The sequence below is a fragment of the Halichoeres trimaculatus genome, unplaced genomic scaffold, assembly GCF_033239565.1.
Source record: "Halichoeres trimaculatus isolate MK-OKI-2021-1 unplaced genomic scaffold, fHalTri1.1 fHalTri1_scaffold_11, whole genome shotgun sequence".
NCBI classification, from domain to species: domain Eukaryota; kingdom Metazoa; phylum Chordata; class Actinopteri; order Labriformes; family Labridae; genus Halichoeres; species Halichoeres trimaculatus.
The window spans coordinates 8,092,568-8,118,153 of NW_027437189.1; the positions used below are offsets into that span (position 1 = coordinate 8,092,568).

At 39.3% G+C, this 25,586-nt stretch overlaps 2 protein-coding genes across 2 annotated transcripts in view; both read left to right on the forward strand.

Annotated features, from left to right (window-relative positions):
- Window positions 1-4,167, forward strand: part of LOC141799043 (inactive dipeptidyl peptidase 10) — a 34,407-nt gene extending 30,240 nt beyond the window's left edge. The window contains exons 18-25 of the mRNA XM_074681088.1: window positions 144-242; window positions 1,227-1,293; window positions 1,440-1,634; window positions 1,731-1,785; window positions 1,884-1,983; window positions 2,060-2,118; window positions 2,649-2,721; window positions 2,807-4,167. Coding sequence (XP_074537189.1) covers window positions 144-242; window positions 1,227-1,293; window positions 1,440-1,634; window positions 1,731-1,785; window positions 1,884-1,983; window positions 2,060-2,118; window positions 2,649-2,721; window positions 2,807-3,024 — 866 coding nt within the window. The 3' untranslated portion in view covers window positions 3,025-4,167. The remainder of the gene's footprint in view (window positions 1-143; window positions 243-1,226; window positions 1,294-1,439; window positions 1,635-1,730; window positions 1,786-1,883; window positions 1,984-2,059; window positions 2,119-2,648; window positions 2,722-2,806) is intronic.
- A 1,162-nt stretch (window positions 4,168-5,329) lies between these two features.
- On the forward strand, window positions 5,330-19,774 carry cs (citrate synthase). Its single transcript, XM_074681919.1, has 11 exons — window positions 5,330-5,508; window positions 10,829-10,879; window positions 11,090-11,197; window positions 12,691-12,756; window positions 13,092-13,223; window positions 13,762-13,950; window positions 14,039-14,238; window positions 15,233-15,362; window positions 15,936-16,037; window positions 16,322-16,531; window positions 17,739-19,774. The coding sequence occupies exons 1-11, from the start codon at window positions 5,458-5,460 to the stop codon at window positions 17,907-17,909; spliced, it is 1,410 nt and encodes a 469-aa protein (XP_074538020.1). The 5' UTR covers window positions 5,330-5,457; the 3' UTR covers window positions 17,910-19,774.
- Window positions 19,775-25,586: the final 5,812 nt, after the last annotated feature.

A 25,586-nucleotide genomic window follows, 5' to 3' on the forward strand; every position in this document is an offset into this window, starting at 1 on the left:
TTGTGCGCGCTGCCCTCTATCTGTGACTCTCCGTAACAGCCTCTCCTGAGACAATCAGGAATTTGCCTGACATTTGATTGGCTCATGCATCAGTCTTGATGTTTAGGATTTAAAGTGACAGATTTTTGTTTTATCTCTTGTAGGATATGTTGTCTTGGAGGATAACAGCCTTTTAGCTGCAGCTTTGGAGGACAAGAGGCTGCCTGAGACGCTGTTCAGGACACTGCCGGCTGACAACCATGGTCAGAAACTGATGACTGTTATCATTCATTTATTTTTTTTTCAATACAGTAATTGATGTTAATTTGGTCTGTTTACATCAAAATGTTACTTATTTTCATTTCTGTTGTGTTTTAAACCTGATATCAACCGTGCTAGTATGTATTTAAATCTCATTAAGCTATGGAACTGCATCATGAAAATAAATTTTGAGCTACTAAAATTTGGTTCTTAAAGAAAAATGTATGATTTGGCACATGTTGTGGTTTGACATTTACAGAACTAAGTTCTTAAGAAGCATAAAAAGCTGCAAAGATCATTTTTGGAGGTCTGCCACGGTGGTCAAACACAGGCTGTCAACAAAGGAGTAATTTGTTTAAGTTTATTACCACCACCAGGAGAGTTTTTCTGGTTGTTTGTTTGTCTGTGAACAACATGACTAAAAAAATAACTAACAGATCTTGATGAAATTATCAGGAAATGTTCAAAATGGAATAAGGAAGAAGTGATTACATTTTGGAGGTGATCTGGATCACCGTCTGGATCCAGGACTTTTTTAAAGGATTCTTTATCATTGTGAGATAGGGCCGTTTTCACCATTTGTGTATATAACTCCACGATAAATGGTTGGATTGCTTTTCAAAACAATACAAGACAAGGTCACCATAATTTCTGACAGATGTAAAAGTACGATCCAGATCCTGGCAATATTCTAAATGCTAAGATCCAGAATATGAAATATATACTGGGTCGGTAACAAATTATCATACAAACCTGCAACTAACACCAAATTGTAGCAGAAGGGAGTATAACATTAAAGTAGGACTAATGTGTTGCGTGACAATCGCAACATGCTTGGCAGAGGTCTACGCCCTCTGAGTGCTTTTCTTTTTTAATTTTATTGAGTGATTGTTACTTTTTATGTTCTGTAAATTCTTTCACATTCAAAAAATTCCATACAGAGTTGAGCCAACCTCCTGATGTAAACCTCTGTTCCTCGTCCTCAGATCTCCACCTGAAACTATCTCTACCTCAGGGTTACGAGGCCAACCTACACCCTCTCCTCATCATTGTGTAAGCCCCCACCCCCCCTCCTTTTAAAGGGCAGCTGTCACCTGTTTTCCAACCTCTGATCCCTGCTCTCTTCTTCTTGTTCTTCTCCTCCTCATATGAGAAACTGTCACCTTTCTCGCTGATCCTGTTCGTCCTGTCTTGCTCAGAGATGGTGTCCCCGGCAGTCAGTCGGTGACAGAGGAATTTGCCCTGGACTGGCCTCAGGTCCTCTCCAGCACTCACAATGTGGCCTTGGCCTGGGTGGACGGCAGGAGCGGGGTCGGCCGTGGGCAGAAGACCACCGCCGTGGACTCCCGCAAGCTTGGCTCGCTGAGAGTCAAAGATTATCTGGGAGTTGTTGAGTCAGTACAGTTATGCAACAGCAAACTGTGAGGTTATAAAATTGATGTGTGAGAAAGAAGCAGGATAAACTCACAGAGTTTATTATATTCCCACAGGTTGTTGATGCAACTTTCTTACATTGATGATCGCCGGATGGCTCTATACGGCAAGGTGACAGCTTTGTTGATGTTTGGAAATTTAACGCTCCTGTTGGAGACATAGGATTTCTGTTGCACTTTGTTTCAGCACTTTTCTGCTTCTCTTTACAGGCATTCGGAGGATATTTAACTCTCAAGATGTTAGCTGCAACAGACAAACTCTTCCAGTGCACGGCTGCTGTTGCACCAATAACTGACTTCAGACTTTACAGTAAGTTGAGATCACATCTTTAACTATTAATGCTTGAATTTTGATGAAACTGAGACTCAGCTTGTTTTTTTCTCAGGTGCTGCATTCTCAGAGAGGTATCTTGGCCTCCCAGCAAAGGAGGAGCACGCTTACTCAGTAAGGATCTAAAGCCGTTAGTCTGCTCAGGCGTAAAAGGTTTTGATAAGTTAACACAGATAGTGGTAGATGAAACACACACTCTTGCAGGTTTTTATTACCCAAATCCAATGTGGTCCAACTCAACAGTTCTCCGATAAATCCAGCCTCTGTGGATGCTATTTGTTGAAAGTGATTCAGTCAGGTGTTAATTCACCTTTATGGTCATTTTGGCACTTTTAGTTTGTGTTGCTCTTGCTTTGTGCTGAGAGCTGTTTCTAATTCTGTGTGCACTCCATTTAAATCAACAGCAGCAGAGGGAATAAAGAGAACACCTCTCTGTATAATGCTATACAATTCATCTGCACTACAATCAACAGCCTCCAAGAAGGCCGTAAATTTGAAAACACTTTTACAAAAAAAAAAAGCTGAGCATTTCCACTTTTATGTTTGTGGAATTTATTGCAGAGCTGTTGTGTTAGAATGCATTATTTTAGCTTGAAGGGATTTCCATTTAAAAACACTAAAGCTGCGGTTGTATTTCTCTTCAGACTGCATCTTTGCTGGAGGAGGTCAACAAGCTGAAAGATGAGAACTTTCTAATTCTACATGGGACTGCAGATGGTGAGAACATGTTCAGTTTTAAGCCAGGCTTTGTTTTGTCTATTAGTGATCCGCTGATTCTGTCGTCGTTTGTTTTCTGCCAAAGCGAGGGTACACTTCCAGCACAGCGCCGAGCTCCTGAGCCGGCTCGTCAAAGTGGAAGCGAACTACTCCCTGCAGCTTTATCCAGACGAAGGTCACATCCTGAGGGAGCCACGCAGCGTCCAGCACTTCCAGCGGACTGTGGTGAACTACCTTCAGACATGCTTGAAGCACAGCCTCTTCTTAGATCCTGTAGAGGAGGAGGAGGAGGAAGACGACTGATCCCAGAGCCCTTCTCTTCCTCTAGAGGGACTTTCTTCAGACTGTATGCCATCTTATGCATTACCTTGGGTCAGACTACTGGACACAAGAGCACAGGAGTGGGGACCAAGCACATCAGATCACCTCCTTTGACTTCTGGAAAAGTTGATTGATGTACTGTAAACCTTGTTGCACACATTTATAATTTCTGCTGTATGTATGAGGCTCTGTTTGTTCACACTTGAAGCTATGTGGACAAGAAGGCTACTGATTCTGCCAGACGTTTACAAAGATTTTAAAGCATGCATGTCATTACGGCTGCATGACGTGGATTAGTTTACGTTGCATTTTGTATGTTTTGCAGGTCAAAATATCCCCCTTCAGGGTTAGGAGTGCAGAAACTACCAGCAGCTGGGAACACACTAAAGAAAGATCCTTGCTGATGCTATTAAAAGACCAGCCTTACCAACATTAAATGACAGCATTTACTGTTAAAGTTTCCAAATACACTAAGCACAGACTGGATCAAGTGCAGGTCAATGCATATGCAAGTCATATAAAGCTGAAGAACCAGGACAGAGCTGATTAAAGACATTAAAACCATATAAAAGCTTAGATAACTTCTAAACTGGGTCAAAGGTTCCTCCCCGGGCAAACTCCCCACTGTCTTAAGGTGGAGCTATAAAAGTCATTTAAGGTATTTCGAAAGTGTGTTCCCAGTTTTAATGAGACTTAGGTAAAACATATGGATATTTTGAATGTGACCGATAAATTTTGTGTTCTTTAACCTTTGATTTTATTAGAATAACCTGCATTATGTGATTAAGGATGCAACAAAGACAATATACACCACAAAGTCTAAACCATGAATGATACTAAGAGCATCTACGTCAGTTTCTTTATGTACTGTATGTGGAAATGTGGGGCAGTATGTTTCTGCATTTTAATCATTTAGTCAGTACTCAAGAATTAGATTATCTCTTAGGATACGCTGTTCAACCACTTCGGTCCTAAAAGACAGTGGGCGGTGGGTTCAGCCATTAAACTATCAGCCAAACTAAACTGATAAACTGCATGCAGGTGGTTTGGAAACATATGCCCTTGACTCTGAACAACCAGCTACAACTTTTTTCTCCAACAGTCCTTGAAAATAAAGTTTGAATCTCTTGTTTTACAGCAAAATCTACTTTATTTTCTTCACAAGTCACTATTGTCATCTAATAAAGACATTTCATGGGTGATGATTGTTAAAAAAAAGACTGCAATAGAGAGATATTAGATACTGTTATATCATTTACAGAAAGTATCTGATAGTCACAAAGACCATGATTTTCCCAAGCAGTTGCAAAAGTTATTCATTTATAGTAGTAGCCAGCTCTGATGAATTGAGAGTAACAAATGCAAACATCAATTTCTAAAAATAGCAAAGGCAGATATCCTGTTGTGCTCAAAACACTCATACATAGCCTGGCAGAATTTATGAACACAACCACTAATTCTCCCACCTCTTTCACAGTTTGAATAGCACTGAGTGGTATTTTTTAATATTTAGATAATTATTATATCCTTTTCCTGATTTTTAAAATTTAAAGTTCAATGTTCTATCTTATTTTTCAAAGGCCCTTGGACAATTCTTTTGCTGGCCCCATGGCTTAGTATCTAGAAAATCTGTGCAGCTTTAGATGAAATGAGCAGATAATCACTATTAATACACACATTAGGAGTGGAGTGACTGACAAGGTGTGGACACTTAAACCTAACAGTCATTTAAACCTGTGAGTGAGTCGACCTGTGTGATTATTTTCAGGCCTAATATTCAAGAGTACATAAGCTGTTGACAAGGGCCATTTGGGTGATTTCAGTTGTGATTTAAAAGGGAAAGAATAGTTATGCTATGATAAATAGCTTCTCCTGACCTCTATTACCAAGTAACCTTAAAGTTTTTTGTGTCATATAAAAAACATAAAGGCCAATAATTCTTAACTTCTACGTGTGAACACAACTGTAGATGATACAGATGAAGTCTGTGACAATTTTCAGGGGCAAACACTGTTTTACTTTAATGAGGGACGACTTTATAGACCAACTGAGGTAACCGAGTCGTTAAATCTTATACCACATATACCATATAAAATATCTTATAATATTTTATTACAGTTGTTGAAAGACTTCATGAAGCCCGTTCTTGAACAGACCCTGCTCTTCAGCTGTCGTCAAAAACGGACGCGGCGCCTCCATCCAATCAGCGCACACGTAACATCCCTTCAGCCAATCAAATCTGTTTACGCAATCATTCGGATCCAGCCCATCGTCCAATCAACACCCTTGCTACTTGCGGGCCAGAATCCCTCTTCAACCTTCTACTTTCTGGAGGGGCACCTTCAACCAGCTCCGCGGTGCACTGGCAGCGGCTTCCTAACGATCAAGTGGAAATAACACTTTGACACAGACACAATGTCCTTCCTGTGTATCAACAGGCTAGCGCCTAAACTCCTCAATTCAAAGGTAAGAGGACTATAAACGGCCTCGTGCAACTTAATCTGCTAAAGGTGTGAGCGTTACCTTGAAAGCTAATGTAACGTTAGCGTTAGCTAGCTTAGCATCGCTAACCACATTGTGAAATGCACTTAAGCAAGAGCTTGTCGTGTGATTCATTTCATTGTGTGACGTTTATTAAGAGTAAAACTTAGTTCCACATGCTTTAATTTAAGTAAGGAGAAGTGATGTCATTTAATGATTTGTTAACTTGTTAGCCAAGTATCACAGGAGCCCTTGCTTTCTCTGCTGGCCTGGTGTTCTCACAGCCAGGACGTGTTCCTCCACTCAACAGGGACTAGACTGCTTTAACTTGGTGTCATTGGACAACCTCGACTGAAGCTTTTCAATACAAATATAAGTAAATAATTCTCCTAGACTGCTGACACTGTGAATGCTTCTGGGCACAGCTCCAACTTTGAGTTTCTTTACCATCCTCATTGACCTTCACGTTAAAATTTCAACCATGTATTATTGATGGGACACTCCAAAAATACTGTTGAGACTCTAAACTGTAGACTATTTAAAACACCATAGATGCCCTGAGAGTTAAAGGTTGGCTACTACTTGAGAAATTGAGAGGTGGAGCATTAATACAGAGCTGAATATATTTTTATTGTAATTGCTGTGTAACTATAAAATGCATTTTATTAACTTTATAAAGTAGATGCAGGTTAAAAACAGTCGTAATAATTACACATTATTGAAGATAAAGAGAAAGTTAAGTCAGGCACAACAGTGAGAAGATATAAGTTAGAAAAAGTATTGCACTGACCAGTCAAAGTGCTTTATACTGTTACTTTCATACCCACCTACAGCAGAAGCAGTTGGTCAAAATATCTTGCTCAAGGACACTTCAGCACATGACTGCAGAAGCTGGGATCAAACCCTCGACCTTCCACTTTCCTACCAACCCACAGCCACTTTACTGAATCTAAAAAGTATTGCTAAATAATCTTGACACAACATTTGGAAATGTGGGGTGTGTCATTTTATGTCGTGCAAGCTTTATATCTTCCCCAAAATGTGATCATGAAATAAATCTGTAGAAACATGAGGGATCTCAGCAGGGGGGTGGAAATGGGCAGTGGAATATGTTGACTCTGCATCTTTCCAGGGCGAGGTTATTAAATGTTTTTGCAGCAATTTTGGTCAGTATTGTAGGTTTTCTCATAGCTTGTAATGCAGAGGAGAATATGATGAACTAAAAAAGGATGTTTTGCTTAATTGAAGAAATTTGCTATGAAATATCCTTTAGTATTTTTTAAATTTTGGGCCTCACCTGTCACTTAAACTAAAACCAAGTGCAATGAGATACTTTGACTTGAAAGAAAGCAAAGTCACTCGGCAAGATATAAAATATTTTTCAGTTTAGACATTTAAATGTGTCACTTTGTGTGCAACACACATTAGAAATAACTAGGTTTTAATTTAGGGTTCATTACATTGATATCAGCCTGCTGTAACACTGTAACCTTCTACCGACTTCAGCCTGGTGTCTTACTCCACTGACCTTCCCCTCCAGACTACTTGCACTTAAACGACCCTCATATCACCTTTTTTCATCCTCTTGAAGAACTCTTGGCAGATTTTCCTGCTAATCACTGATTACAAGGCTTCCTTCTTTGACCTCTACACATAACAGAGGGAGATATTACGTTCCTGTTATCAGTCGTGCAATTTGGGATATGTAGAGTTAACCTGTGTCACACTCACCCTTTCTCTTATCAGCGGTAATCTTTGTACTGGGCAGTTATTAGTGAGCTCAGCTGTGATTTTTCTGTCATGCTTGCACCATAAAGTCTCTGAATTATGCCTGAGAATCATGTGATTCACAAGATCGGGATCAGGGACAAAATACAACCTCATGATGGTTTATTGCAGTTGATCTCATGAATGTTTGAAGCTGTATTTTTGAAATCTTGTAGTAGTAATCTTCTCTGAATGAAAGCAAAGTTTGTAACATGTAAAACTCAAACCATGTTCCAGTGTTGGCTGCAGCGCTCCAAAGTTTCTGACTGAAACGAGAGCTTTTGTTTTTGTTAACCTGGAGGAAAGTTAGGTTACAGGTTTTTGTCTCTTTGTATCCCAGCCTCTCGTGTTCCCCTCTGTGCTGTGTTTTCTCTAACCTCTCCACTCAGCAGGAAGCTGGGAGTGACTGAGTGAAACTTGCGCTCTATATTTAAGACTCTGCCCTGAGCTGTTACGTAATCCGTCAGCTGTGCTGTGTGTGCTCGGTGACGCGAGATCCCACCTTTTGTTTCAGCTTGTCCCGTCACTCCTTTACTACTATCACAACCAGTTTAGCTCACTGGGAGGGGGATCCTGTTGGGAGCTACGCCAGCTGTCCCCTGTCGCCGAAACTCCTCCCTCTGTCATTGATAAGTCTAATTTGGAGGAACCTTTTTAAGTACTAGATGTCAGCAGGTCTGACTCTCTACTACTGTCGCTGAGCCTGCAAAGAGATTACTACTCTCCAAACACTTTGATAATCAGAGGCTGGATTTTTTTAATCTCCTCTACACTCCTTGTCTTGTCCCGGCTCCAGCAGCATTCCAAGGCTTAAAGGAACAGTTCAGTTTTTTCGAAGCGGGGTTGTATGAGCTCTATGTGACCACTAAGGACATTAGATACAGTAGAAAGGTGTCTCCTCTCCCTCAGTAAGACACAAACTTTAATCGATGGTGACGAGGAAATAGGCGCTAACAGAGAGAGACCGTACCAAATTCAAAGGCCATTTTCTCTGCTACAAGAACCAAATCAAAAAGTAATACCACAGTTTAAGAGTACGCTACATAAAATATTTTGTTTTTTTTTTTTATTTAAGTGCATCAAGTCTTCGGAAATATAAATATTTATCCGGACCTAACTAACTGGTCATGTATCCTTCCGCGCAGCGCTAGTGCGCTCCGTCCCCCCTCCTCCTTTCAGCTGTAGGGAATGTAAACAAGCTATGCTTCGGGTGCCGGTTGTAGCCTTGTGTAAGTTTGATCAAGTATGGTAATTCTTTTGTCTGTACTCTAAGGATTGTGAGGCAGCGTAGGAAATTCGAAATGAGTGACTATGACAGCGACGATGAAGTTCCATTCACTTTGGAACCTAAAGGATACCTGTATGAACCGGAGTACACAGAAGAGGAGCTGCTACAGATGGCGACTGAAAGGAATACAGAGGAAACATCCGCGGATGTTGATAAATGTTTATATTTCCGAAGACTTACTGCACTTAAAAATTATTTCATGTAGCGTACTCTCAAACTGTGGTATTACTTTTTGATTTTAGTTCTTGTAGGCAGAGAAAAAAGCCTTTTAATCTGGCACGGTACTTCCCTGTTAGCGCCGATTTCCTCGTCACCAGCGATTACCGTCTGTGTCTTACTTAGAGAGAGGAGACAACTTTCTACTGTATCTAATGTCCTTAGTGGTCACATAGAGCTCATACAACCCCACTTCAAAAAAAACTGAACTGTCCCTTTAAGAAACTAAAGTACAAGAACTACATCTCACTCATGCTCAGCTCTACAGGAAATATGAACCTAACCTTTGAGTTCCTGGGCATATCAGTCATGCTGAAAACAAACAATGCCAGCACTGTACCAGCTCTGTACCACATTAAACCCTAACTACAGCGACAGTGACACTGGGCGTGTAAGCTGGTAACTGCAGCATTTGGCTGTCACATGTTTAATCACTCTGCATGTCATAATAAGCCTTGACTAGACAGGTAAGCTGACTCACCCTGGATTTAAACCATGTCTGCAGCTTATTCCTAAATTTGACCTTCGAGAAAGTGTGTGTGTGAGGCTGAGAGTTATGAAGCTGCTTCGTGGAAGTTGAGCAACATTCACACGATCTTCAGGAAACTGCTAATCAGTTACAAGCCTGGACAGCTTTGTTGGAGCAAATCTTCAGGTGTGAGCTGGTGAATGCCGAAACTTTACCTGTAGTTACTTGTAGCAGATCTTGGTCTGTTACAAGTGGTCTGAAACTTCATCTCAGATCATTTTCATGCAGATTAAGTTGAATTGAAGGTCAGCACCAGCCCAAGGGACAGAAATGGAGGCAAAACGAGTTAAACTTGATCTGTTTAGAGAGCTGATGCCCTAGGAGCTGAGGTTGTGTATGGAGGAGGAATTAAATGCTCTTCAATACATGTAAGAAGGGATTGATTATTCAAATCTGTTATCAATCAAATGTAACATCAATCATACTTTCATACTGTTATACTACAAAGGAGTTGGTAAGGGCAGAAATGTAAGCCAAAGATCTAGATCTCTGTGTTGTTTCATCTAGGAAGCCAAAAGGTCAGCTCTGTCAAAGTTCCTTTGTTATCTCTGGTACAAAGGTTTCCAAAAAGAAAAGGAAATACATTAATAAACCAATCCAAAATCTGAAAAAAATGAACAAAAACCCTCAAAAGATACTCAGTTTAGTGCGCATGTTGTTGTGTTCCCTAAATTAACTTAGTGCAACAAAGAAATGTGCAAAAACTGATCAGACTTAAAGGGTTGCAAATTGTAATTTCTGTAAGTTCCGAGGCATTTTTTTAACCATTTAAACTCTTTTAGTGTAGATAAATATTTACATCAGTATTTCCAAATGTACTCATTGCCAGTAGTGTCCCACAGTAGAGCATAGGGATGGGTACCTTTCATATTTGAAACGATACAGTACCAATACTCGGTACCTAGCAATCGGTCCCGGTAGTCTACGGTACCAGTTTTCGGTACTTTTCTGTGTTTATGTGATAAAAAATATCAATTTGTTTCATAATAAAGTGTAAAAAACTTTCAATTTAACATACCTGTAATTCAGTATATAACCTTGCATTGCTGTGTTCATGTCCAGCATGGAAAATTGCCATTTCTTACACTCCCTCATAGTCACAAGGATGCATTCAGGTACCTAAACATGGTACCTTTTGGTCTTACATGAATCAATACCATTATTTTTGCCACAATTCGGTCGGTACCTTTAAAAGTACCTAATTCGGTACCCATCCCTAGTAGAGCATACAGGTTATTATTTAACACTGGTACTGGATCAGTATCAGTCGATACCCAATGCCCAGGTATTTGTATCGGGACCAGAAAAGCTGTATCGGTGCATCCCTAATCAAATTGCCTGCTTCACATAAGATTGAATTCTTTTTTGTGCATATTTTTACCACTATGGATAAAAAATGTGATCTTAGGGTACAACATACCCCCTGTAACTTTTAACCTGTTATCCAGATTTCTTGTTGTGTCACTTAAACTGAAAAGACTCGTTCTTCTTTGTGTGTTTTGTAGAATGCCATTTCCTTGGTTGTGGCTGCCAGACATGCCAGCGCATCAACAACAGTAAGTACACTCTGTTCACTCCAAGGTTGTCTGCTCACCTCGGGTTTGAGACATTAATCTGCAGTTGGAAGGAATCTGTTTACTGCAGTTGTAGACACACACTGTTCCCCTAAGTATTAATGAAACATGGGAGAAAGTGAAACTGGTGTTAGTTTAAGACTTAATGTTTGATAAGGCAAAGTTTATGACTGATTTCATTTTGTTTTCCAGAATCTGAAGGATGTTCTGGCAGACCTCATCCCCAAAGAACAGTCCAGGATCAAGAACTTCAAACAACAGTATGGCAAAACCAACATAGGACAGGTTACTGTTGACATGGTGAGTAACTCCTGCTGATGGCAAAGCTAACAGAGTCAGCATGTTGAATGACACACAAATCTTCTGACCTACATTATCAACATCTAAAGGAGCACGCAGGTCAATAATCAGGGTACAGATCAGACGTGGCATATTGGCCTGAATAATCTGTGGAGGCCTGCCAAGCTTTGTTTGCTGTGTCAGGTACCACGGTTTGGTCAACCCGCTCAGAGGTCATGAAGCTGTGCTGAGTCCTGCCAAGAGAGACATTTCAGCTGAGTCACTCAGGCCTGCACTGTACACCGCAAACATCACACTGGAGCTATAAATACACACATACACACACACGATCACCGATGAATGCAACAACTGCGCCATCCTCTGGTCCATCAATCATTAAATGGTTTTATCTCTGATCACTTTTTTTTTAACAGGTTTTGGTTTTTAAGGGGAATCCTCACTTGTCTGAGTCACTCACTGAAACAGGAAGTGAAGCTGTTTTCTGAACGTGTTTATGCAAACAGATTAGTTATTTGCATATAAAAGCAAACTAATAGAAGTAGGAATTGGGTTAAAACAGTGTCTTTGTGATGGATTGGCAGCTTCTGTAACAAAACTAAAGTCAATCAGTCAGAGCAAACAGCTGAATATGATCTATAAAGTATGATTTATACTATGCAGACAAACTGAGATCAAATAAAAACACACTGAGGGGCTTTTAAATCTAAAATTTGTAGGAATCAATGAAATAAATAAACTCAAATAATTTTTTAAAAAGTATTGAATATCCCAGACGTGGAGACTTTAAAACACAGGATCCAGAACAGGGCTGTCCTGATCCTGATCTCAAGCATGGAATCTACATTTTATCTGATCGTCTCAAGCCATCATGCACATTAGCCGTCACTGAGATCAATTTGCCACTGAACGCTACTGCACCAGTATAACAGAGTGCTCTGAATTTGCCCAACCTCGCAAAAATGATGGGAAACTAATAAAATAGTGTAGATCATGTCAAATAGATTGGATTATTTTTACATCAAACCAGCTGGACTGAGTTAAACTGAATTAATAAGCCCAAGAAATATTTTAACAGTTATTTTTTACTATTTATTATTCAAACACAAAATAAAAAAGGTGTGCAGCTTCAATTTCTCACCTCTTTGGCAAAGTTTACCTCTGCATACCCAAGTATTGGATTCGGACTCTCTATCAGGGGCAAAAATGCTGACGGGGATTTCTGCACTCGAGATATTTGTCAAGGTGTCTTTAAAAATGTTTACTCAGTCCTTCACATCCTCAGGCAGACTGATCTAAAGTCTAAAGCCACAGAAGCTTGAGGCTGATCCAAAGAGTGTGTTGCCTGGAAGGCCAGCAGCAGAGGATCTCAGAGACCTGCTCAGTATTTGTCTCAAAGGCATGTCTGAGAGAGGATCACTTTGGCTGATGTTAGCGCCAAAAACATTTTATCTAACATTAATGAAACACTTCTCTTTTGTTCTGTTCCTCCACAGGTCTATGGAGGCATGAGAGGCATGAAGGGTCTGGTGTATGAGACCTCCGTGTTGGATCCTGAGGAGGTCAGTGTGCAGCAGAAGTAAAACCTCCTCTCTGTGTTTTTAAATATTAAACTCTTTAGCCTCCAGTAGATCCAGCTGCTTCGCAAACACTTCTCTCCATTACTTTCTTACTCAAACTGAGAGCTTAACACAGTCTGTGTGGATGCCATCGTGTGTCTTGTTCCCAGACTGCCGCACAGAGTGAGATATTCAATTAACTCAATTTAATTAGTAGAGCTGGAGCTCAGGCTGGCCGCCCGCCAGCACTCACTCGATGGTGCATTTCAGGATAATTTGAATATGGATTTATTAACAATTGGCTTTGCTTCATTTTCCCCTCTCCCTTTCATACGCAGGGCATCCGTTTCCGTGGCTACAGTATCCCAGAGTGTCAGCAGCTGCTGCCCAAAGCTCCAGGAGGCCAGGAGCCTCTGCCCGAGGGGCTCTTCTGGCTGCTGGTCACAGGACAGGTGCCCACTGAGGAGCAGGTGAGTGCAATCAAAGCAGCAATCATCACACTCTGTTGATCGGATTGGTTCAGTACATCCACACTGTGTTCCATCATTTTAAAGTAGACACTGAGAGTGTTTAAAGACATATTTGTTTTTTGATCGATTTAGTGGGGAACTGTCAGATATTTGAGTGACGTCCTGTTGTGAGCATAAAAAAGACGATCAAAGAAACGTTTAGCAGCTAACTCTTTGGGTATCACTTTGCTCATTATGCAGGACTCCAGAGCACTAAAACTGCAAAACAAGACAGACTCTGCATTAAACAGACATTTTATTGCTGCCCACTATCTCCCTGCAGGGTTATCTGAGGACAGCTCCACTGATAAACCCTCTCTTTTTTGCTGACTGCTTCTTTTCACTGAAGAAATAACTTTCACCTCTTTATCTTTTGTTCTTCGCATGTGAAGAATTCTGGGATCATATCTGTATTCTGACAGAAAAGCAAAGTAAAAAATAAACTGAGTGATTGTATCAGGATGTCACCTTGTTATGCTGCGTGTCCCTGTTTCCTCAGGTGAACTGGGTGTCCAAGGAGTGGGCAAAGAGAGCTGCACTTCCCTCTCATGTTGTCACCATGCTGGATAACTTCCCCACAAACCTCCACCCCATGTCTCAGTTCAGCGCCGCCATCACAGCTCTGAACAGCGAGAGCAGCTTTGCACGGGCTTACTCTGAGGGAGTCCACAAGACCAAGTACTGGGAGGTGGGTGAAAAAACACACACTTTATAACACAGACGAAACCAGGAGGTCAGTAAAAGCTGTATGTAATGGTGTGTGTGTGTTTTCTTAGTTTGTGTATGAAGACTCCATGGACTTGATCGCCAAGCTGCCCTGCATCGCCGCTAAGATCTACCGCAACCTGTACCGCGAGGGCAGCAGCATCGGAGCCATCGACTCCAACCTGGACTGGTCCCACAACTTCACCAACATGCTGGGTTACAGTGACGCCCAGTTCACCGAGCTGATGAGGCTCTACCTCACCATCCACAGGTACAACGTTAAATCTTCAACCTTTTTTATTATTGTTATCACCATCAATCTTTTTGTGGTTGTACTCGTTGTTTTATTATGTATATGGTTTGTTTATTGTTAATGTGTTCATGTCAGTGTATTTTCATCTGTTAGTTTGGTTCTTTTGTTTTGTGGTCTGCTTTGTTAACAAGTTGTTTCTCACATTTTGAAAAAAAAGTTACGTAACTTCAAATCAACATATTAGACCGCAAACTACGTTATTTTTTTACCGTGGCCTTTAAGCGTTTTCCCAGTTTCCTGTGTTTGGCCCACTCAAACTAAAATCAAGCATGCTTAATATAAATCAAATTTTAAGCCTTGGAAACAATGGATATGAAACATTTGAAGACACTACTTCAAATAGTGGAGCCATTTCTGCACCAAAGGTCTCAGATAGAAAAATGTTATATACCTTTAACTGAGGACACTTTGCTCTTTCACAGTCTTAATAAAGAAAAACCACAAAGTTGTTTACAGCACATAAAACACAAAAATTAGAGTTTAAACTAAGACGATCACTATAACTTTGATGTAAACAGCTATCTGATATCAGGCTTGCCTAACACCTCATGCTCTAATAATGAGGTGTAGTGAAGAAATAAACCCTCTTGTTGAACTCCGACCAAATGTGTAACAGCATCTTGATTTTGATCATTCAATAGACTTAAGTTTCTTGGTTTTATATTCTTAAGGTCTTAAGTATCTTGAAGTCGCTTTGGTCTTTATAGTTTAGTGCAGCTGAATAATCTTTAGAGGAGTGTGCTTTAATTGTGAACTGTTTTTGTTAAAAACTTTAAACCCACAAGGTGTTTCTTAACACAATTTGTAATTTGTTCAACCAGTGAATCTAGCAAAATCTGAAGTTGCACATTGATAAAAAGAAAACTGTGTTTTTTAGTCATTTTTCTCTTTTCTGACTTGCACATGTGTGCATTAAATAAATATCTAAAATTTCGTCTTTGTTATTTTTCAGTGACCATGAAGGAGGCAATGTCAGTGCCCACACCAGCCACTTGGTGGGCAGTGCTCTGTCCGACCCCTACCTGTCCTTCAGCGCTGCCATGAACGGTCTGGCTGGTCCTCTGCACGGTCTGGCCAATCAGGTTTGTACCGAGCTCATCATGATACTCACATGACATGTTGAGGGACATGTATTTGTGCGTTCTACCTGTTGGTCAAACTGTCAAGGCTTTTCATCATACCTAATTTTATCAGCTCTATGCCATGACACAGTCTGCAGTGAAATGTAGAGAAATGCAGTCCGGTGAAACTGTTCCTGAGTTTTTAGTTCTAACGAAAACCTCCTTTTGAGCCAAATTGTTTAATTTCCTCAGCTTGTTTGCTATCAGTTGGAGAAGCTCACGACTTGTCATAGTGCCATCGTAAATACATTAGGTCAATCTTATTGTTTGCTAATTCTTTGAGCTGCTTGTTGTAGCTTTAACTAGCACTTGAGTTGAGTTGAGGTGACAGTTGTGGCTTTTGTAACTCCTAGTTAGGGGAAGATTTTGACACACTGTCAGAGTTTGGAAGTAAGAGTTCTGCTTCTCCTTCAGACATTTTCACTCACACACAAAAAGTTGTGTGTATATGTGTGTGTATGAATAGATTCACTGATTTCTGTTGTGTTCCACTGCTGTATAAGATTTCACTGATGTTTTTCTCTTGGTTTACAGGAGGTGCTGGTGTGGCTGACTGACCTGCAGCAGAAGATGGGCGGAGAGGTGTCTGATGAGCAGATGAGGGACTACATCTGGAACACACTGAAGTCTGGAAGGGTAAAGACACAGCCCTTTAACAACCAAGTCTAAACACTGATTATCTCCTGCTAATTGACCACAAACACTTGTTATCAAAAAATGAAGAAATGGCATTGTCACTGAGTTTTATTAGAATTTCACATGGCAAGTTAGGCTTCAGTCAGAAAGGGTTTTCTTTTGCGGTTTGAAATCAGGTTGTAAAAGAAAAAGTTCATACTTTATTTCATCGCCACAGCTTTCTTACATGTAGCTTCTGGTCAATGATTCAGGCGTTTGGTAAAACTCGTCTTCTGTTTTAACAGGTTGTGCCCGGATATGGCCACGCTGTCCTGAGGAAGACTGACCCACGTTACACCTGCCAGCGCGAGTTCGCCCTGAAACACCTGCCCAACGACCCCATGTTCAAGCTGGTTGCCCAGCTTTACAAGATTGTACCCAATGTGCTGCTGGAGCAGGGCAAGGCCAAGAACCCCTGGCCCAATGTTGACGCACACAGTGGAGTTCTGCTGCAGGTAACCAACACACACAGACACACACTGGAAGCTTGTATCAAGAGCATGACAGTCGGGATTTCAGATATTATGTTATTTAAGAGGGACAAATTTACAAATCATATTGTGGCTTGTTTCAGTTATGCAACAAAATTGACCATACAATTTTTTTTAAACCTTTATTTTACCAGTTGAAATACAAAATCTCTTTTTATGAAACTCAAGACTGGTCAAGACAGCAGCATAAAAAGTTTCACACAAACAAATGTTTGCACAAACCAAGCGGCAACCTCCAGTCCAAAAATATGAGGCAGTGCAGATGTGCTAAAAGCTGCAGTCTGTCAAGTGTCTGCTTGAGGCTGGCTTAAGAAGTACCAGAAACCATATACTCACCAAGACAAAAAAAGAAGAAGATTTTAGTCTGAATAGCTCATTTCTCTAATGGTACACACTGCATAGGGCTGAATTATTTTATAACTCTGCAGTTTAGAAGATATTAAGATGATGAGTTTGTCCAATCAGAGCCAGAGCTCAGCTGACTGACAGGTGGGTGCCCTATAGCTGTTATACGGCTTCAAAACTCTGTGTCAGAAACAAACAGGTGATGTCACAAAGACTATGTCTGTTTATTAAACAGTCCATGACACAAACTGATCAAGTAATAATTCACTCTAGTTTTAAAATTGTCCAACACTGAAAGTGTTTTGAACAGAGTGAGTCTGAGAAATGACCAATAGTCGACTTTAGGAATCGCTAAAGAGCAAGTGCGATGGCAGTTCCTGTTTAACTAGATAAAATAAGAGTTATTTTAATTTTAAATTAACTCTAATAAAGAGAAATGATGGTGCTTTGCTGCAGACAGTGCTAGAGGGATTGTTACCTGTATGAAGCTGGAGTGCCCTCCTCAGGTCAAACTGCATTATGACATTTTAAAGCATTGTTTTCCTTGACAGCACATATTGGAAAACATGTTTCTTGATATTAGTTTGAGACCAACATTTTTTCAACCAATCAACAGAATCAGAAAGGTGTTGAACATGTATGTGCTATGACTCTGTGCTGAGAAGATATACAGAGCGGCAGAAACTCAAGACTTCAAAATAAAATGCCAAAAATGTGTCGGAAACAGCTTAGTAATTAAAATAAATCTGTATGTCTGTTTTTCTTTAATAAATATCTTTATAGCTGTGAGATGCTAACATACTCTTCTGTTATTCCCTCTGTTTAGTACTACGGAATGACTGAGATGAACTACTACACGGTGCTGTTTGGCGTGTCCCGAGCCCTCGGCGTCCTGGCTCAGCTCGTTTGGAGTAGAGCTCTGGGCTTCCCCTTGGAGCGTCCCAAGTCCATGAGCACAGATGGACTGATGACACTGGTGGGAGCCAGGTCAGGTTGAAAACGCACCCGAGAGGAGCATTTGGGGGTTAGTGTGAAGGGTGGGAGGAGGTGGAAATATCAAGAAAAAGCCGACAAAAGTTGACCCCCTGTCATTTCCAACCCCAGGGATACAATGGGATTCAAAGAGACAGTACGCTTTTAATGTCATTTCACTAAAGAAGGGCCTTTAAAAAATCATCACAGCATTAGTGTTAAAGTGTGTTTAGTTAACAAATGATTGTTTTCACATCAAGTCTCCATGAGAGGTGAAAACTTAAGACGCACATACACGTAACCCACAGTAGGCTCAAAGTATGTACCATTAGCTGTCTGCTAGCATCGCTAAGATTTCCCCCTGTGTGCAGAGCCTGTTTGTCATTGGGCTGGATCTGACCTGAGAGTAGGCAGAGGCAATCAAAGGGAATTGTGGGAGTGAAGAAATCTTCCCGTTTTTGTTTAGAGATCTAAAGCTTGAAGACATTTGTTTATAGGATACCACACAGATTCTTTCTCCCCGATAAAGACCCTGATCTTAGTTCCTCTTGAGAAATGTTCCCAGATCCCACCCAGACTATCCATGCGTCTCACTCCCGTGTATGAACACTCCAGTTTGGAAATAAAGGTCCTCACATGTCAAACTAACACACTGTTCCAGATACAAGTTTAAAAACATGAAGATCAGTTAAAAGATACTGCCGCTTTAAATCTTTGTTCTCCTCTTTCTCCCACTTTTAGTTTGTTTGTCTTGTTAATGATGACCTGTATTACCTCTATGATCAAAATAACTCTCGTCTATAAAATTCTTCTACCTTCTTTGACATGCTCTTTTACTTTTCTTCTGTCTCTGTTAAGAGGGTTTCGGGCTGGCAGAGAATCAGTAATAATGTACAGTAACAGATTTATTAAAGATTTGAGCGAAGGGTGTTGTAATTGGCAGCCTGTAATAAATCCTTAAGAGCAAGCTTGAATAAGAAGTGGGATGTATGGGGGCTTCGTGTGAGCTTAAAGTCCTGTCTTTTATGAGTGTGTTTATTAATCCCCACAGGAAAGCGCTTTAAACATCAACTACTCCTAAATGAGCACTTGCTTGATTGGATTTCCTAATTAGTAGCCATAGAAACCCTCCCAGGTTGATTGTGTCTCCTTTGACAGAGGTTTTTTTTTTTTTTTTGGTGTTGAATATGTAAAAAAAAAAAACGATAATCTTTGGGTTCTCATTTTGTGGTTTTATTTATACTTTGTGTACATAGGTATATATATGTATAGCTTGAATGTATGAGCTCTGTGCGATCACTTGCTTGTAATAACCACAATGATTACCACGGTTTACCAACATTGTAGCGGCGTCTGGTCTTGCTGGTCGCTGTGAAATTCAAAGAACAAAAAGAAAAAACTGCAGCTATCTTGTATATACACGATTTCTTGCCTAGCCGGTGCTCTATTTTTTTCTTCAGGTGTTTCACTTGACTGTTTCAAGCTTGCTCTTAAGTCCCGGGTTTGTCAACACTCCATTTTTATGTAGTTGAAGCTTTTGCATCTTTTCAAACTTCTCTTGCCGTGTTCGTCAGTAGTTCACTCAGATGTTCGAGTCTCTCCGCTCTGCTACCATCTTCCTTCTGGCTGTATCAAGGGTGTGTGAGTGTGTGCGTGTGTTCTTGTAATGTTCTTCAATGTGGCGAGGTGTTCAGAAAGATGTGGTTATTTTGATCGTAGAGGAGCGTAAAGGTTGTACATGATAATGGGGAGAATTCAGTGCAGACTGGTTTATCAGAGAAACACTTTGGGGGACGGGGCTGGATGGGTCAAAAGGGCAAGAAAAGCTTGAAGAGCGAATATTGGAAAACCTAATTAAAAAATGGAAAATAATAAAGGTTTTTATTAACACTTCTTGGTGTCATTTTGTTCTCATAGTATTGAAATGTGTGGGTTTACAGTAGTATTAAAATATCAATTTTGATTACAGGTAGAGAAAGCCTCATGAATTGACCAAGGTTATACATAATTAACAGCACCACTCAGACATTGAGCTACATTCTATTAAATTTGTTCTTGGAGTCGTGCAGCTGCTGAATTACCCCACGCAGTCAGAGGGAGAATTTCTACCAGCAATTTGTTTTTTTTGTGGAATTTAAAGTGGAGCTCAAAACCTCTGAAACTTCCCATGTTGTATTCAAATGTTAATGGATGAATTCCTCCTGCTTCAGGGCCGAATAAGAGATTTACTTTCACTACCTTTTCTTTCTACATTTAAAATGTAAGCAGAACATGACTGATTAAAAATAAGAGGGGGAGCTTGTAGAAATTAATCTGGGAAGAAAAAACTAGCATAAAAATGAGTTATGATAACGTTATATCGGATCTGATATCCGACATTGCTTTACCAAAAAAAATAAAATAAAATGTTAAGCATGATACAAACAGCAGGAAAACCCAAGAAGATAGTCTCAGACCACTAGGACAAGAGGATAAGAAAAGTAGGAAATTGAAACGTAAGAAAGATGAAAACAATTTAAAGGAAAACATTAAAGATAAAATGTAATGATTAAAAAAAAAAAGAAAATTTTATTTCTGAATAAATGTATAAAATAAAAATTGAAGAGATTAAAATATCTGGTGAATAAAGCCGTTAGAGTAATAAATATTTGGATACGGTTTAAAAAAAAAAAAAAAAAAAAGGAAAGGAGTGAAATGGCGGTAAGACGACGTCACATAATAGTAAGATCGTCTTAAAACGTATTTTAAGAAGAGATTTTAAAAAGACTACGCAGTGAACGCAGCATTTGTGTTAAATATGTTCTTACCGTTGGACCGTTGATAGATATAAACGGTAGCCTACGGTACGGTAATGCTAGCTAACAAGTACTGCCCCCTGCGTCGTTATCAACGGCAAAAGCTTTGGAGCACAAAAAGGAGAAAACGTACCACACAAATTTAGCATTACAGGTGTTTTCAGACTGAACCGTGACCAAAAAAAAAAAAAAAACAAGACCTGCCTGTGCGTTTACAATCCTACTCAGACTCGTTTTAGAGATGGGGGTGATGGAAAATTAGCATGTTTGACTGTGAGGTGAAAAGTTGAACAGTCCGTCACTATTTGCCAAGAAACCTGCTTATTAACGGGACTGACAAGAACCTGTTCGACCTGACAACAAAAAGGAGGTTTTTAAGTTTTAAGTAAAGGCTATTTGAGGACATTTTACTGCAAAAAAAAAAAAAAAAAAAAAAAAAAAACACATTGAAAGACTCATCAAGCTCAACTTTCAGTAGTCACATGTTATGATCCAGGCTTAACGGCTCTGTAGTTTCTCAGCAAATTGTCAGTTGGTCCGTTTATTTAAGAGAAACGGCATCATATTCTCCTGACTACCAGTAGTTCAAATTTGTCCTCTGTGGAGGACATTTCTAAACCTGAATATCTTCCAATTACTTCACACTACTGAATGAACTCCTCATGCCATCTACAGAGGACATTCGGGGCTTTTCAGTGATACCAAATATTAAAGGGTGGGGCTTTGGTACCTTTCTCTTTTTCATTTAGGAAAATGGCATCCATTAGTGCAAGTGTATAAAACTTTTTAGTATGCAAATTTTGGCTTGAAATTTTGGTGGCATATTTTATATGGGGCTCTTAACAACACATTTAAACATTGTCTGAATATTTTTTGCTGTATTTTTGCATTGTAATGCAATAAGTGTTTAAAAATTGTCCTCTGTAGCAAGGTTATAATAGTTTGGGATTTGTCATTACAGTTTAGTTTCAGTTAGTTTTGAATTTTTCCCCCATTACAGTTTAGTTTTAATTAGTTTGAGAGCAGGCATTCTAGTTTTGATTTAGTTTTGATTTTTGCAACAAGGCTTAGTTTTAGTTTAGTTTTAGTTTTCCATACCCTATTAACCAGGTGCAGGTTTGAAAAAGGTCAGAGTAAATATTTTGTAATACTGTTTATTTTCCAGTCCAACATAGTGCTCACTGCTCAGTCAATGCTGATACTGAACTGTTGGCTGCTGCCTTCAACACAAAAAAATAATATGAACTTAATATAAAAAATATATACATAAATTAGATATACAAATAATGTTAACCTAAATTACATAAAAGTAATAAAAACAAAAACTATATAAAACAATATAATATGAGCTTAAATCTTTACAAACTTGGACTCTGACAAGAAAGACAGACTTAAAAACAATTAAAGTCAGGCTCACATGCAATTAAACTATTACAGATGCTCTAATTCATTGCTCCACTACCTTTTGTTGCAGCACAGCCAGTCAGTGCTTTAAACAAGCACGTCCCAGTACGTCACTATGATGGTGCCGTACAGCACTGACAACTGCCTAAAACTGTCGTAAAATTGGTTTGGAAAATTTGTCCGATTAATTTAAATCCTAAAGGCTATTAATATTGTCAGAAACTAAAACTAAGGGCATTTCCCCTATAATTTTAGTTAGTTTCAGTTAGTTTTGTGAACACAAGGTACAGTTTTAGTTTTTGTTTTCTCTTCTAGTTTTTATTAATTTGAGTTAACTGCAATGTATTTTAAATTTTAGTTTTCCTTTTTAGTTTCGTTTTAGTTAACTATTACAACCTTGCTCTGTAGTGGACATTAGTAGTTATTTACTTCATTTTGTTCTGTTTTTTTCAAATGGCAAGAAAGGGGCTCATTCTCAGAAGCAGAGAGAATTTTACTGCAGTTGTTGATAGAAACTAAGATATTGAGTTGTCTGATGAAGAAGATCAAGATGCAGAGGCAGAGGAAGATGATTCAGAGAGCTCTGAGGATGAAACTCAGGCAGGGCAAGCAGATGTTAGATGACAGAACGGTCCACATCTAAGTCCAGTTGGTGTCAACTGTGGAGCAAAAATCCAAAGTACACCTTCAGTTTGTATTGTAAAAAAAGGTCCAAGAAAGGCAGAAGGTTTGTCCAGGTGTCAAGGCCCCTTGCGATTGCTGAGTACAACACCAACATGCCATCCATCTTCCAAAAATAGAAACAAAAACATATGCATCAAGATGTCGCAGATCCAGCTGCAAGGGCAAAACATATTAAATGTTCACAAAGTGCAAGGGTTTCCTTTGTGTTTTTGAAGTATTACACCAAATAAGCACAAAAAAGCAAAACAAAAAGGAAAATGGACAGTTAAACTCGTTCTTATAACCACTTTTTGCTATTTTCTTTGGCACTAAATGATTGCCATCAAGGTTTAGTTTCACGTTTGGCGTTCCGATGTCCTCTGTTGTAGACACATGATATCTGAAAAATAAAAACTTTTTTTTCCAAAAAATGTATTTAGTATTCTAATGACCTCACAAAGATTGGGGAATCTTAAAAACTTTGTGATTGGACAATATTTTTTTTCCTGGTAGTCAGGAGGATATGATCAAATGATAAGTTTTGAAAGCTTCATAGCTGTGTTTCAAACTCTGTGTGTGCCTCTTTAAGAGTGCAGCTCTGAGTCGGCCCAACTCTTACATAACAATCACAATTGATGTGATCGAGAGCAGATCCAAGGTCTTCATGCTCCACCTCTCCTACGTGCTGATATTAATAACTGTCCCACATACCATCAGTCCACTCTGGTTTCTTCGGTCAGCTGCCTGTCCCCTCTGTCACTGAACTCAAGTCCCCTCTACACATTTACGGATAAAGTCTGTACATGTAATATGATCACAAAAATGTGGAAAAGAAGGCAAATGACACACAACAAACTCCACCTGCCTTTTTTATTTAAATAACAAAGCTCTGAGATATACCCACAGTATTTACAAAGTAAAATACATTTCAGCTTGCAACAAAAAATAGTGATCAGACTGCAAAAATATGGCATTTTATTCTACTGTAGCAACTCTTCAGTCAGTGATTGTAATGTGTTTCCATATTTATTTATTTATTTACAGACTAAACTAACACTATTCATGAGGCCAAAGGTCAGGAGGACAGAAGGAACGCTCGAAGAATGAAGCTGATCTGAATGAACTTCTGTGTGTTTTCAGGCTGATATCACCTTAAAAACATATTATTTTTTTCTGACGTACAGAGTATTGGCACCTACAATAAAACTTGGCATAAAACTCAACCTGTATACTGAAATGAAAACATTTCTAGCAAAAAAAAAAAAACTCTGAGCAAAGGTGCATTTTCCCATGATGCAACTATTCTAACATAATGAACAGCATGCCTGAATAGAATATGGTATAACACTCAGGAAATTGCATTTGTACAATCTTTAGAACTGTGGCGTCTTTATTTTGATGTAACAGTGATTTAATGAAAACACATTCTTCATGCATCGATGATTTTACCATCCCTTCACGTTTATTTCCCTTACCAAGCAGACAAACCACACCAACTTTCAAACCAAAACACAGCTTTTGGAGGATGAGACTTGGAGAGTGTATGTGGGTGTAAGAACAGACTTTTATGAGGACGGATTTCTTCCACTGACGCACAAATCCGCCATTTTTTGAAAACTGGCAAATACAACCATTTCAGTCCTTTATTCTGGAATAATGCCACGGGCTGAAAGTCGTCATAATCCGGCACTTCAACTCAGAAGATTTTATACATTTCTGTGACTTTTTTTTGCCACATTAATGCATTGTACTGTATGTTTATGAAAAAAAACATCCTAAATAAGCTGCATGTTGCAGACTTGATATAGTAAATGTACAATGCAAAGAGATCATCTTTCACACATTGATTATAATATCTGCAGTTATCACTTTTATGACTAAACATTGTTTTTTTATACATCATTAATTATTGCTGCTGATTTCTTTTTTACCATTTTACAGCATGACTGTCTGTCCACAGATTCTTATGGGGCTCTAGCATGAGTATTTTTATACAGCTGGGCTGCAAAATAGGTCACTACTGAAATTTGCACACCAAGTCTCAATATCCAAAACACAATCCTCACAGCACAACAGGCAAGATAAAGCTTCATTTTAAAACCAAAATGTCAATTAAGGTCACAGCTTTTTGACGCAAATGTCCCCCCCTTATACTAAATGTTACCTTTTAATATCGTTGTCACAACCCATGGTGACGGTGACGCTCTTCCAAAACTCTAAACATGGCACATTAAATCCCTCCCATCCCCATAAAACAGCTTAAATGTGCATTTAACCACTGATGGGCAGATAAAAACGAATGAAATGAACTGTTTTTCACTACTACAACTCAAAGAATATATTAGATCTTCAGTTTAAACAAAAACAGCAGAAGTAAAGGCGAAGATTACACTTTCCACATACAGTATAATGAGCTGATTCAAGTGTTGGAGTTCACTAAAAACTTTGAGATCACAGTGAACTATGAAAAAGATCCTAGAACTCTGTGCCTTTACTTAAAAAAGTGTTTCGCTTCAGTGTCACTGTGCTGTTTGTTTAAAATAATAGTCAACTCTCTACCATTGGTATGGAATTATTTACTGTCGTGTAAGCATAAATACATCTTGTACTGCCATAAAGCGAGAGTAATGATGGGTTCTGTTGGCTGAACAAGAATCCCTGAAGTGGAGGTAGACAGAAATAACACGAGGAGGTGAAAGGAGTAAGAATATGTTGGGGCAAAAACTCCAACATGATGCTTACAAGAGTTGAAAGTCTTTGTAGCGAAGACTTGCAGTTTTGCCGCCGTAGCGGCATCATGCAGGGTCGTATGGATGGAAAACGTAAAAGGTTGGTATGAT

Excerpts from the sequence above, each read along its gene's own strand:
- cs (XM_074681919.1), top strand. The coding sequence starts at position 5,458 with ATGTCCTTCCTGTGTATCAACAGGCTAGCGCCTAAACTCCTCAATTCA. Across the intron at positions 12,757-13,091 it reads CCGTGTTGGATCCTGAGGAG|GGCATCCGTTTCCGTGGCTA; the intron begins GTCAGTGTGCAG and ends TTTCATACGCAG. Across the intron at positions 16,038-16,321 it reads ACACACTGAAGTCTGGAAGG|GTTGTGCCCGGATATGGCCA; the intron begins GTAAAGACACAG and ends CTGTTTTAACAG.